General features: G+C 42.4%; 2 protein-coding genes across 2 annotated transcripts; both read right to left on the reverse strand.

The window, feature by feature from the left end:
- Positions 1 to 448: 448 nt before the first annotated feature.
- On the reverse strand, positions 449 to 5,073 carry LOC104456426 (succinate--CoA ligase [ADP-forming] subunit alpha, mitochondrial). The gene is made up of 7 exons (XM_010071212.3): positions 4,780 to 5,073; positions 3,976 to 4,185; positions 3,233 to 3,403; positions 2,351 to 2,474; positions 1,802 to 1,863; positions 843 to 924; positions 449 to 722 (listed from the first exon to the last, which is right to left on the reverse strand). Exons 1-7 carry the CDS (start codon positions 5,005 to 5,007, stop codon positions 583 to 585), a joined length of 1,017 nt encoding a protein of 338 aa, XP_010069514.2. The 5' UTR covers positions 5,008 to 5,073; the 3' UTR covers positions 449 to 582.
- A 449-nt stretch (positions 5,074 to 5,522) lies between these two features.
- Positions 5,523 to 11,907, reverse strand: LOC104456427 (plastid division protein CDP1, chloroplastic). The gene is given in 13 exon segments (XM_010071213.3): positions 5,523 to 5,996; positions 6,357 to 6,547; positions 7,181 to 7,960; positions 8,056 to 8,124; positions 9,016 to 9,135; positions 9,270 to 9,365; positions 9,544 to 9,912; positions 10,196 to 10,318; positions 10,410 to 10,514; positions 10,712 to 10,776; positions 10,779 to 10,848; positions 10,947 to 11,060; positions 11,420 to 11,907. Coding segments are annotated over 13 exon segments (2,472 nt in total). The 5' UTR covers positions 11,705 to 11,907; the 3' UTR covers positions 5,523 to 5,911.
- Between the last annotated feature and the right edge of the window lie 1,788 nt (positions 11,908 to 13,695).

Raw genomic sequence — 13,695 nt, forward strand, 5'->3', positions numbered from 1 at the left:
AAATTTGATGTTTGGCATTAATGCGTGGCTACCGAAACTACTGAGTGCAAAGTTCACTTTCCACGAGATTCTCTCTTCTCGTCTCGTGGTTATATAAGATCATGACATGTTCACTGATTGTTATTAATTACCGAGTCTCCAGAAATTATCACCTATGTGAAAATGAACGATTATGAGGCCGTCACGATGTCACAAAAAAATAAGTAGCAAGGTTCTTGCATGTATAGTTTTTTTCCGGGGTAGTCACACGGGAGGTTGTTGAATTTTTCTTTGATGTTAAATGTGATCCTTGAGTTTTTAAAGTTCAGTTTAGTCTAAAGACTTTCGAAAATCACCTCAATGTGGTCTGTTCATCAAACGAAGAACCTTGTCACACGTTTCTGCTAACGCGGAATGTCACCTCAGCAATGACCAGCCAAAAATAAGAACATGGAAATCATCTGCAGCATATAGAACCCAAGCTTTCTAAACAACTTTGTATTAAGATCGGACACGAAAAAGGAACAAAATTTTCAAAAATTCCCAAGACAAAAAAAAAAAATTCATATTGATGTTAACTTGGTTCATGTTACTCAATTCTAACTACTGACAAAGCCCTCTTTGCTTGAACACATCAAGCATAGCAGCACCAATCTTTGCTGGGGACTGTACTACTGTAACACCGGCTTCTCGAAGTGCCTCGGTTTTGCCCTGAGCTGTGCCTTTGCCACCTGACACAATAGCTGCAAGAAGCGAGATATGGGACCTCAATTCTATGAGAAACAAGAACGTCCTAGGGTATTTCTCAACTGCTGGATAGAGTGACAATGTGTCGAGAGTAGTAAATTGGAGGAAATGCTCACCTCCAGCATGACCCATACGACGACCAGGGGGAGCAGTTAGACCAGCAATAAAAGCAACGACGGGTTTCTCTGTCTTGCTTTCCTGTTTGATTGATCACCAAAGACAGTTCAGTGACAGTATAGGAGAAGAATTATATGGGGCAGCGGAGCATGACTAGTTTTTGCAAGTATAACTCTTCCCAAACACACAAAACATCACAAACTTGCAGACAAATGAACATTTTCACAATGAGCAGGTGAGGTTAAAGCAGAAGAACTCAGACAATGACAAATGCACAGCTCAGCAGTCGTACAAAAGTCCCTCTGAGCCGCCACACTAAACTATGTAAGAGTTTTGAATAATAATATAAGGAAAACAGGTATCCTTGGCACTTGTTAAGCAATCACCGATGTGCTTTATGAATGCGAAACAAAAAGTCAACATTTTGAATCCTCTTGGGGACATGTCAAAACATTACACTTTATTCAATTTTAATGACTTGAAGATACAGATTCTCTCTTTATAACAGCACTCAGAAGAAGTGATTAGTGCCCTCAGGGTACCGATTGACAAGACGTAAACATTACTAAACTTCTTTGTAAAGTTGCCTGCATGCATGAACAATCCGTACCGCTAGTGAAACAAGAGAGCTTTCAGCTGTCAGTTAGTTGTTCTCCTGTAGTCTAAAAATTTACTATGAACCATCTCTGAAGCAAAAGCAAGCATTAGAAGTACAGGGCCATGTTTCTTTCAAGTTGCTCAGACAGCAAGAACGTGTTGCCAAGCAATCTCCAGAAGTAATGAAAATATCTTCATTAAAAAGTACATGAAACAGCAAATAAAGCATTCCAAATATGTAGGAATCTTATCTTTGGATGCGGAAGACTGAATAATCAAACAAAAGCGCCAGTTATGCCTATCTTTTTCATTTTGTCATGAACTGCCAAGATTCATCAAAGGGTAGAAAAATAATTCTCACCTTAATAAATGCAGCAGCATCTTCTTCAGCAGTTCCACCTATTTCACCTATTAGAATAATCCCTGGAAGTGCACAAGTGTCAGGTATCTATGTTCAAGAGAATTGTATGAACGGAATTAGAAGATCACCAATAATTCTAAGAGAATTGATGCAGTGATGAAATTATGAGGAGAGATTCACTAGGGAATCTATACCAGTTCAATTGACCAAGTGAACATACACTCTGTGGAAAAGAATATACTTGCCACTACATAAAGAGTATCGTGATCTAAGCCAAACAAAGTTCAAAATAGATTAGATGAACAGCAGGCCAAGTGGACCAAATTGTGTTAGTCTCCTGGATCCTAGTGCTCCCTTTTTCTCATACAAGGAATTCTCGTAAGTCACAATCCATTCTCCTAGAATCTTAGACCAAATAGATGATTAGGAATAATAAGAACGTGTCTGTTCACAAGCTTTTGCTGAGTGGCAGATTGAATAATGAGAAAAACAATCATGAACAACCCCAATTGAATTATGAGCATACTAACTGACATTTTGGACATCTACCTTCTGTTTGAGGATCCACAACGAATCTCTCGAGGCAGTCAACAAAGTTGGTCCCATTGAAAGGGTCACCACCTATTCCCACACATGTGGATTGTCCAAGACCAACTGCAGTCGTTTGAAAAACCTGCAAGGAAAAAGGAAGACAGAGAAATAATATAATTTCTGTCATCCCACTAGGCATATCTATATAACTGCTATTCAAGCAAACAAGAATCCACAAAAATCAAATGACCAACAAGGCCCACAAACAGAAATTGACAAGTGAGCTAAGTGACAAATTTCCAAATTCAGCAAGTACTCATAAGATGGATACTGCCACTAAAATATTGGACATAATCCAGGCAGATACAGATTAGACGCAAGCTGTTCTTCAACTAACATTTAGATGATGTGAGGGCCCAAGGGCATGATTAAAGAAAATGAAAACAAGAGTTTCCACCCAGGAAAAGAAACAGAGTCAGTATTTGATTAGAGCAACTGCAGGGGCCAACTTTGTCCCAAAGAATTAGCAATGCATTGGTCAAATTTGGAGTCACCCCTGACAGAAACGAAGTACAAGGCACAACCTATGCATGTACTACTTCCCATGTAAAACATGAACAATAAAGAATTTCAGAAAAGAGATCGGAAGGCAAGAATGTCAAACTGACAAACAATTCTCCTAAAAAATCTTTAATTTCTTCAATGGGCTTTTCAAAAAGGAACGTGCATTTTGAGAGAGAAAACACTAAACCATTAAAGGGATATGAGAAGTCCAAAAGTGATACTGCTGCATATGTTGCTGGATAACTATTTATGTGCAGCAGTGTAAATCTAATCAATTCTGAACCAAGGAAATTTTAGGAATGCCATGATATTCCTGCTAAAATAAAGAAGACTTACTGCTTCATAAGTCAAGGTCCCAGAGCGGGACACAATACCCACACGTCCTGGTTTGTGTATGTACCCAGGCATAATGCCTATTTTACATTCTCCAGGTTTAATAATACCAGGGCAGTTAGGTCCAATCAGTCGTGTCTTGGATTGCCTGTTCAGAGCAGCCTTGACTCGAACCTGGAATCATAAGCATACATTTGTTATGTCCAACTTCGGATATCAGGAGTCACAAATTCATAATTAGTATACAAACCCTGATAAGTAAAACCATTTACTTGTACAATTATTCAAAAAAGAATCGCTAAGTAACTAAACTAGTCCAGAATGACCAAAGCATATTTTGGCTTGAAAGAAGAAATTATGTTCATCAGTTTTGACTTTAAATCACAGAAAATGTGGATCTTTTTTATGAATCTCAGGATGTCTCATGTTCAACGACAACATTTAAACTATCCATACTTGAAACTTAGAGAGAGAGAGAGAGAGAGAGCGCGCCTGGGGAGAAGGGGGTTTAGAATAACAGTTCTTGACTTCTAGTTTTTGCAAATGTAAAAGGAAGTCAAAATCCTAACGTTGTATTAATGTTCCCTGAGTATCATATAAAAAAAAAAAAAAATCAATTGTGGTTGAAATTTAAGTTCTTTCAAACTCAATTAGCCTTTAAATGCATCAATCCTTCCTTATCAATCATCAACAAATAAGCATGGGTTGTTTGCCCATACCAGGTGAAAGGGTATAATTTAGAATACCATATCATGCTGAGGAATCCCTTCCGTGATGCAAACAACAAGATTGAGCTCAGCTTCCATGGCCTCCATAATGGCAGCAGCAGCAAATGGAGGCGGAACATATACGACCGAAGCATTAGCCTTAGTTTCAGCCTTCGCTTCAGCAACCGTATTGAAAACCGGAAGGCCCAAATGCTCTGTTCCGCCCTTCTCGGGAGTCACACCACCCACCTGTTCCCATAAAGTACATTAAATCTTATAATCAACTCGCAAGACACTCCCAATCCCAAGTCCCATAACTAATTCAAGCGATTCAAACTGTCGTCCACATTGACTTAGCGCTCAAAAGTGGAGAATCATCTCGCGACAGATTTTCGCATCCAAAGCAAGACTAAAAAGAAAGACTCCATCATACTCTACAATGCCACCGCTTAAAAAATCTTCATGCAACTGGACAGATTTACCGGTGGACAAAAAAAAGAAGAAGAAAGAAGTGCTCAAACAAAACTGGCATGTACGGGCAACGTGGACGCGAAGCGAAGCCAATGCTCCAAAGCAAAAGCTCGAACGAGCTACGTCTTCAACAGTTCCAGATCATCCGCTTGAAACACAGCGAAAGTACCGACAATCGCCGATCAAACCTACCGACTAGCGCAACAAAACTGGCACCGAAAAAGATCGGAGCGCCGCGACACGTCACGCCGACGCCGCAACGTCCGACTCCGAAGCCGAAACGGAAGCCGCCGCCCGGTAGAGCCAAAAAAAGAAGCGGAGAAATGACATGCGCGCCGGCAAGGAGAGAGAGCGCGCGCGAGAGAGGCTCACCATCTTGGTGCCATACTCGATGGCCTGCTCGGTGTGGAAGGTGCCGTTCTTGCCGGTGATGCCTTGGCAGATGACGCGGGTGCTCTTGTCCACGAACACCGCCGGCTGGTGCGGCGCGGCCGCGGCGGCGTAGCCCCGCGCCCGGGACGACGCGAGGGCGGCGAGGAGAGAGGACGGCTTCTCCGATGCGATCGAGCCGATGAGCTTGGTCACCGCACGTCGAGCCATCGATTCGAGTCCCTCGCCTCCTCTCTCTCTCTCTCTCTCTCTCTCTGCGCGTCTCTCTAGGAAAAGCGCTCGGTCGAGGGGGACGTCCTCGCGAAGTCGCAGGAAGCAGCGGAGGTCCTGACAATCATGGGCTTTTTTTCCGGGCTCCGATGGGAAAGGACTGGGCCTATGGGCTCGAGCCCATTTTACAACGCATCGAAAAAGCGCGCGTATGTTATAGGGAAATATGAATAAAAGGGAAATGAGATTTAGGAAGAAAAATTCGAAATCCTTCCAAGATGAGGAAATTTTCAATTTAAATTTAGGAGGCGCGAGAGATTTCGTAATAAGATGAGAGTTTCTTCGCACTCTTTCTAAATCGAGTATTGGTAAAATTGCTGCTAACTGGTTCTTTCGTCTCGGGGGTTTATTGAGTTCCGCGATTAGACAGCATTGATTGCGATCAGTCTGAGCTTCTTCTGAATGCTATAATAGTCTTTGCTACATGATGATACATTATGCCTTTTGAGGATATATAGTCATGAAACATTATGGCCAGTAGAACAATGATGAAAGAACTCAGCACGATTTAACTCGTGCTCTTCCCTTGTGTTACATCGCACCGAACCGGTGCCACGAGCAATGGAAATCCATTCCTCTCCTTATCTCGATTACAAGTTCCTAGACAAACTCAACTCTCTCTCTCTCTCTCTCTCTCTCATCCTTCCAATAGAATAAAGAACGGTGGGTTAGGAAGCAACCGGCCATTATTCATGACTAGCAAATCTACACTATACAGCTAAAGTTGACATGTCAGCACCAGATTAATGCAGAGTCGTTCGTGGGTCCGAGCAGCGAGTGATGCGAGGGAACGTTAGCCATCATGAACTACTTCTAGCCACGTGTCTGAAAACTGAGACGAATGTCACGAAGGAGCTTGCACATCGCCTTTACAGAACTTCCATGATCCGTCCTCTTGCTTCTTTAGGACGTAACGAATTTTATAAGAGCTGGCATTGGCAAAAGAGGAAACAAAATGAAGTTGACACCCACAATAAGTACTGCCAAATCGAATTCAGAAAAGGGAAAGGTGGAACCGTCTTAAAGAAGTTGGGAGGAGACGAAAAAAGTGTTATGACCAATTAAGGGAAAAGAGCAGACAAGGCAAGGACTTTCGCATTTTGAGAGAGGATCTCCGCCACGAGGATAAAGAGAGATAGGTTCTCTTTCTTAATCAAAAGCGTCACCCATATGACAAGCCAATTAAAAGTTAAAGCAGAACTGAACAATGCACATATGAGATGACCAGAGATTTGTTCATGATTGCATTGTACTCGATTAACCTATAGGCAATAACGACTTAAACCTACCTGTAGTAATTTGGGTTCTTTGGCTGAGATTCATCAACAAGCTCAGCAGCTTCCTCCAGAAGAGCATCAATTTCGGCCATCTCTATGCCCATCCCATCTGAAAGAGTCTCAGCTCGAAGGACAGAGAGTTGCAACAGGACAAATCTCCAATAACAAGACCTGGCTTTAGCCTTGTCGACCAAAGCTTCCCACTGATCCAAAATACATTATCACCAAATAAATAAATATCAAGAGAAAAAAGATGGAAAAAAGAGAAGTCCCGTGTCTTTGGACCTCAAGGAAAACATATCCTTCACATAGTGGGCTAATTGCAATCCCCTAAAGAAAATCTTTGAAAATGATCATGCCAAAAATCAAGGGTTTAGATTATATTTTACATACAAAACTTCAGATGGTTTTGACAATGTAGCAATAATATGGTAACCCCATATGTACACAAGTGACAAAAAACCAAGTAGATATGGGGCTAAGCAACAAAAGTGAAAGGGATGACAACGAAGCATGGCTCAGAAAACAAAGGGCAAAATAAGGGCACTTGTATAACCTTCCATGTTAATTCAGAAAATATTTCTCTCTGGTTATTGGTAAAAAAATCAGTACCCAGATGGTCACATTATGGCTTAAGTGTGCGATTAAAAAACCAATATAACCATGGGGTTCTTGACTGAGAGTGCATAAACCAATCAATCATCGTAAAGCTACTATGCTCGCTCACTTCCTTGCAATAACCAGCTCGGTAAGTCAGCTTGGTGTCTCACAATACATCGAAAGATTAATTGAGTATCTCCACTGTGAAAACACAAAAATACAAACAGGACATTTACCTGAACTAGCATGGACTCATCAAGTATTTCAGGAAGGAACTGAACTTGATAATCAGGCCCTAGAGCCTCAGCTTTGATTGTTTGCCACTGTTTCACAAGAGATTCAGCATCCTCCAATTGCATCGGCCTCCTGGTAACTGCGGCTGTCGATGAGAACAAACCCGCAGCCAAAAATGAATTGCTTGTGCTTTTAGAACCAGAGAGGCTTTCAAACTGCTTCTTCACCATGGTCAACAATTTGTCCACTCTGCTGGTCATGCCATTTCCCTCACGATGAGCAGAACCAGCCTTGTGTGGAAAAGAATCCACATGACAGACAGTAGATCCTGTATCCCTGTCGGATATGCTAGTAGAGATCCATCTAGATCCATTGGCCATCCTTACCACATTCTTGCTCAGTGGCCTAAGGGTTATGAACATAAAGCAACCCAAAACTGTAACAAAGACAATCCGTCCAATTATATTCTTCTCACTGAACAGCATATCCAAAATGGTGCTATGGTGTCCACCAAGCCTTCTTTTCATTTGAATAGAGGGTGAGCTAATGTTGCTTCCACTGCTGTTCTGACCGACCATGTCTGTGCCCTGAATATCAGTCAACTGCTTAACAGCCAATCCAAGGTATCGGGAGGAACTTGAGGCTGGAAGAGATTCATCAAATTCTCTTCTGTTTGTTGCTAGAGAAGTGGATAGTGGTCTGTGGTTCACCGATGACATGGTTTCTACTGCTCGTTTGCTTTTCTTTTGGGCAGATCTTTTTTCCCCACTAAAGAAATGACCCTGCAAGGACATCCTGTTATAATCATTTGATGTTTCTGGGTGAATTTATCTTACGTCACTATGACACAAGTCATGCTGACAAAAAAATTTCTTACCAATGATGGGGAACAATCTTGTGTATCTGCAAATACAGTAAGAACTGCATCTTTCAGCCATTGTTCCTGCTTAAATTAACAAGGAGTTAAACATATAAAATCAAAACAGAGCATAAGCGAAATGACAAAAACAGCAGAGAAGCAACAGAATATGGACAGATATTACAATGCAATGTCCACCATATAGCATTGTTTGACATTTAAATCTTATCACACTATAGTCAGCAGAGCAACATAACAATAACTTGCCTGAAACCAGATAATTAAAGAGAAAAAAAATAAATGCTTAGTACACTATGGATAAAGCTCATATTGTTACCACCAGCAAACAAATCAAGAGTATGAGACACCATTTGGCCCAAAAAGAAAAGTACGAGACACAACACTGCTGTGATATTCACAGCTGGCAGATCCAGTATGGTAGAAGACGTTAGTGAAGTCATTGCTGCAATTTATATTGAAGAAAATAAATTAAAAATCCAAACTAAAGAAATCCAGAATCTAAACAAGATCCTTTTCCCTCCTTTTAATTTTAAGCTAAGGAAGTACAGGTCAGATGTCCTTCCCCACAGATGAAATGCAGTGTACACAGTAAGAAGACAGAGGTCAAAACCAAGTATCCATACTGAGAAAGCTTAGATAGCAAGAAATGAAACAGAAGCCCATTTTATTAGGTGCACACACCCTAGTAGGAAGGCATAGACTCCTACTCATAAATCTATATAAACTTATATAACCCTGTATAAACTCGCGTTAAAAATATTTAATGCCTCAGCCTCCCAAGGTTCTACCATGGCATATAATGGGTATCAGAGAGGTAAAGCAAATGATTAGACATCTGTACACATATCAAAATACATTTCATGACATGTTTGAGAGGTTTGAGTTCGATAGCAAGCATGCATCATCAAGGAATTACGAAATGGGAAATATGAGCCCATTGCAAAATCAAATGCTCACCAAAGAGGGACCTGTGCCAGAAACATCTTTGATTTCCTTTCTTGTAGGTGACTTCTGTGTAGTGGAATTGGAATTTACTTCCAGCAGGTGAAGTCTTTGAACCGCCTCTGCCTCACTACCCTGCAAAACAAGGTAACTCACAAATTATTTGATGAAGATACGGTCAATAAATGAGAGATCTGCCCGACCAATTCAATATGATAGCACAGCGTACAGAGGAAAGATAGCAGAAAAAGAGTACACTTCAAATGTACCTGACCAAGAAGGAATAAGCAGAAGGCTTCCTCAAATTTCAGATCGATACCTTCCGATGCTATCAAGCATTCGCAAATAACTTTTGCCCTGTTGATCTGCATCCATCAGTAACATGTTCTAACATGAGCACAAAAGAATTTAATGATTACCATTAGAAGACATGAAGTCCAACCAAAAAAGAAAAAAAGGATAGAAAGAAAGAAAAAGCAAGAGCTGTGAAAAAGGCCATGGGGAGGGTGAAGAAGAACGATGGAGTATATCAGCAATTCTTACCAACTCCATTTGCTTCGCTGAAAATCCGAGAGCAATATGAGCTATCAGCACCACGTAGAAACAATCAAAATCAACAATCACCCTCTGATTTTGAGATTCTAGAGATTTCTTGTTCTTCCTTGTCATGGCTAGATCATCCCAGGGGATGAGATCTATTATTTCTGTAGCCATAAGCCTACTTAGTGCTTGGTTTAAAAAACATGGCCAATCTTGGACCCTGCATGAAGTTTCCACATCAAGGCCCTGCCTCAGCAATTCACGCAAGGCTGCAAGTGCTCCCCGTCTCCGTTCAGCATTTTCAGGAGAACAAGGCATGCCCAGCAATTCCAAAGTGCAAGCAGGGGCAAGCTCCTCCAAAGATTCTTCAATCTACATTATTCATCAAAGAATTTACAACGATGACTAATTACAAATTAAAGCAAAGACGAGATACGCCGTAGCATAAATCTATTCAAAAGGAGTCTATCTTGCCCAGACAGAAATAATATCTGATCTAAATGAACCATCTATTCAGATGGAGGTTGCCACTTTAAAGATCTTTTTACTGATGACCAGGGCAACAGGGAAGAAAATTGTTACTTATTCTACAAAAAAAATAGATTCTTCCCCTGCAATTTCACAAAACGCACTAGTTAACTGCATATGATTTTACCTGAGACAGTAATGGCATTTTTCCAAGGGAAATCTTACTTCTGAGAAGACACTGAGCACGAGCCAGGGCTTCAAATCCTTGGGACACTTTGTTCTTCTCAAAGCTAGTCTTCGCAATTGCACACTTCAAGAAAGCGCCTAAGATAAGACAGGGAAGCATAACAAGGCTGCTACAAATTGATGAAACTATCTTTTATCTTGGTGGTTTTTCTCACCTCAGCAAGTGCCATAGATAGAAGCAGATCATGAACATTCGGCTTTGCATCTGGATGTTGAAGAGCTGCTTGACCAATATTTAGCACCAGCTTTTCTTCTCCAACCTGCCATAGATAATAAAAGTGGCAACATTGCACCTACCATCTGAAGCAATGGGCATTTGTCTTTCCTACTCAAAAGAACTTTTCTTTTCAGATTATTAATAATAGCAACATTCTATGATGACAAGATAAAATTGTCGGCATAAGGAATAGCTAATCAACCACTAACACTTAGCTTCTCCAATTTATGTAAAATATACCTCTTGAAGCAGGCAGAGAGCGCCTGGCAACCAAGCCCACGGAATTCTAAGAGATGATTTAGGTAGGATTTTTCCCTTGTATTTCCAGAATATTCTGGTTCAAATAGAAGTTTATCCCTCACGTCCATAAGAAGATCCTGCAACAGAATCGATAGAACATAAAAGTTCTCTTTAATTAATTGAAGAAGATACTGATGGAACAGGAAGCAACAATAGTGAACCTTGAAGTTGCTACCTCTCGAGATTTGACGGCCTCCATAGTGTATCCCTCCTCTACTTCAGCACGTTTCAATTGCATGACTGACTTCACGATCTCATCTTTCTCTGCTTGATCGGGGAGGCCAAGAAGCTGCAAGCAAATGTAATCTCCTGTGAGTGGTTCAGCGAATGAAAAGGAGAAGTGCAGAAACGCCAGATAACAGTAAATGCATGATCTATTTGTGTCATGAAGGACAAGAACTGTGCATTTGCAAAGCACGCCAAGAAAGTATCAATTTCAAATTGGATCGTCGCCAAACATCCTTCCAAGCTAACTCTCGCCAGCTGATGAACGAGCAACCGAGTAATAAGAACTAATTTCGCTTCATTTCTCCGTTGACTGCACCCAGAACTAGCTCCAATAGCGCACTGACCCAAAATCTAAGCAGGGAAACGACCCAACTAACACCTTCGTGAGCTCGTAAACGTATTCGAACGAAGCCGAATCACCTGATAACAAGTGACGGGGATATCGACGGCGCTCCGAGCCGGCGGACTCTCCAAAACGCGAGCCGTCGCGGCGGCCTTCAACCTCCACGCGCGGGACCCGACCGCCGCGGGGCGCGGCCCGCTCGCGAGGCCGCGGCCACCGATTCTCGAGACGGCCGCCGCCCGGGCGAGGCGGAGGAGCGACAGCGAGGCGTTCCGATTGGGGTCGCCGCGGCCGCAGACGCGAGGAGGAGGAGGAGGCGGCGGAGCGGCGGAGACGTCGGCCGCGACGCGAGCCAGCGCCATGGGGAAGCGGACGGATTCCCCGACGCCACTACTACATTTGGGGGAGATCCCGGAGCTAGGGTTTTATGGCCGGAGCTCCGGGGCGGGGCAGTGCAGTGAAGCGAGGCTCGCCGGAGGGGAAAAGCTGAGCGAGATGGGAGCTCGATTTGTGCTCTTTTCCGGGGAGGTGATTCCGCTCGACAGGCGTCCACATGAGCTGGATTAAAGAATTTATCTCGGCAAGACCGTTGGGGAGCTCTGGAATGCGGGGGGCTGCGCTCGCCTGCGCCCGGAGCGCACCGGACCGCATCCATCGGGGCCGTTCATCTGTTGCCGGGTGCGGGTGGGGTCCGCAGTGGATTTCGTAAAGCGCGCGATCGTGCGCGATGGGGCTCCGCCCGTCGGATCGGGAGACGTCGTGTTGAGAACTCCTGTGGGAACGAGCGGCTAGGATTGCCTGGACCCAAGCCCCACGCGACGGATCCATCCCGACCGTCCATTCGGCTGGCTTCGTGCGTCGGCCCACTTAGATCCCATAAGATGCACGACCCCAAACTAAACCCGAGTCCGGATAAGAAATTGTTGGGCCGGTCTTGCTTGGGCCCTGGTCCATCACACGTGCGAATTTCTTTTTGGTTCTTTCTTTCTTCTCAAATAGGTGTGGTTGCATCTCCTACTTTAAGTAGCTTTTCTAATGTAAATTCCTTTTATCAGTTTTTTTAATAAAAATTCCTCCTATGTTCTCTAAGTTACTGGTTTTCCACATCGTTACTCCAAAATACATAGCAACATTCAGCAACCGAAATTAGCGGTAATTAAGCAGGCTATCATTGTTACGGACTTCAATTTATCATGTATCATATCCCTCGAAAGTCATACATTAATAGGATCTGTCGTCTTCCCAAACTCTTGAGCTCTATACACGTTTGAACCTATAATTCCATGGTGAAAGCCTCAAACCCATTGCTCCATCGTCTTCGTCTTGTTGTTCCAATTGTGAGACCAACACTGGGATGTCCTATCGATTCCGTCGAATAAAACTAAATGAGAAAAATCTTTGCAATCTTGAATTTCTTGAGGCAAGTTTGATGGACACATTATTATACCAACTCCACTCCTTGTAATGCATGACCCAAGAACACAATATTACAATAATACGACCGATTCGACTTTTTTTCACATGTAGTTGACGGTTGAGGCAGTGTTGTTGACATGTAGTTAAGATAATCATCCTCATAACGCTAGTAGACACTAAAGGAGGACTTCTAGTGATGACTAAAAGGCCAACTCGCTCATATGCTTGTTACCAATGACTACTGTCAAATAACTACGAATTAACTCGCTATGATTTGTGGAGTCGTGAATTATTTTTATTGGCATTCTCAACCTAGAGACTCAATGGAAAGAACCATTGTCCCGAAATAAAGGACATTGGTTCACCATCTCAGTGAATACACGACCAACTAACCAGACATTTACTAGGGCAATAGTGATGAAAGCCCAAAAGTGTTTCTGGTGCTCACTACTGATATCAATCTATACGCAAACCATAAACTGTTAGAGTTTAAGATAGTGTAGGCAATATTGTTTCACACTATCACAAATTAAGACATCTGAACCTTCAACAGTATGGTCGAGGGGACCTATAGTGTCTCGCACTTCGATAGTCAACAGTAATAAAAAAAAAATAAACTACTAACCTGCCCTAAATTTCAACAGGCTATGAAGAACTACGGAAGACATTCTAAACACATGAAACATATTAAGATCATATCTTTAAGCACAAATGCATGGATCTCCTCGCATAGGAGCAAACGGCTCACTCGCTTTTACCATACATGGATCCTTGGCCAAGTCTGGAGGTGAATCCATGTGCCTCTTCAAATCCAAGTCCAGATACTCAAAAACTAGACAAAGCCTATTCTCATTGTGCACGACATCTTGAAGCCTGCCATAAGCAAAAGTGCTAGTTCATGTATGAGACCATTAGACAAGAAACTGCAAAGCATGAT

This window comes from Eucalyptus grandis, chromosome 8 (assembly GCF_016545825.1).
Source record: "Eucalyptus grandis isolate ANBG69807.140 chromosome 8, ASM1654582v1, whole genome shotgun sequence".
Classification (NCBI taxonomy): domain Eukaryota; kingdom Viridiplantae; phylum Streptophyta; class Magnoliopsida; order Myrtales; family Myrtaceae; genus Eucalyptus; species Eucalyptus grandis.

What these genes read in the sequence shown, in the direction of transcription:
- LOC104456426 (XM_010071212.3), bottom strand. Translation starts at nt 5,007, where the DNA reads ATGGCTCGACGTGCGGTGACCAAGCTCATCGGCTCGATCGCATCGGAG. An exon ending in GGACCTTGACTTATGAAGCA is followed by an intron (nt 2,475 to 3,232) that starts GTAAGTCTTCTT and finishes TTTTCCTTGCAG; the next exon opens with GTTTTTCAAACGACTGCAGT. An exon ending in ATGCTGCTGCATTTATTAAG is followed by an intron (nt 925 to 1,801) that starts GTGAGAATTATT and finishes TCAATCAAACAG; the next exon opens with GAAAGCAAGACAGAGAAACC.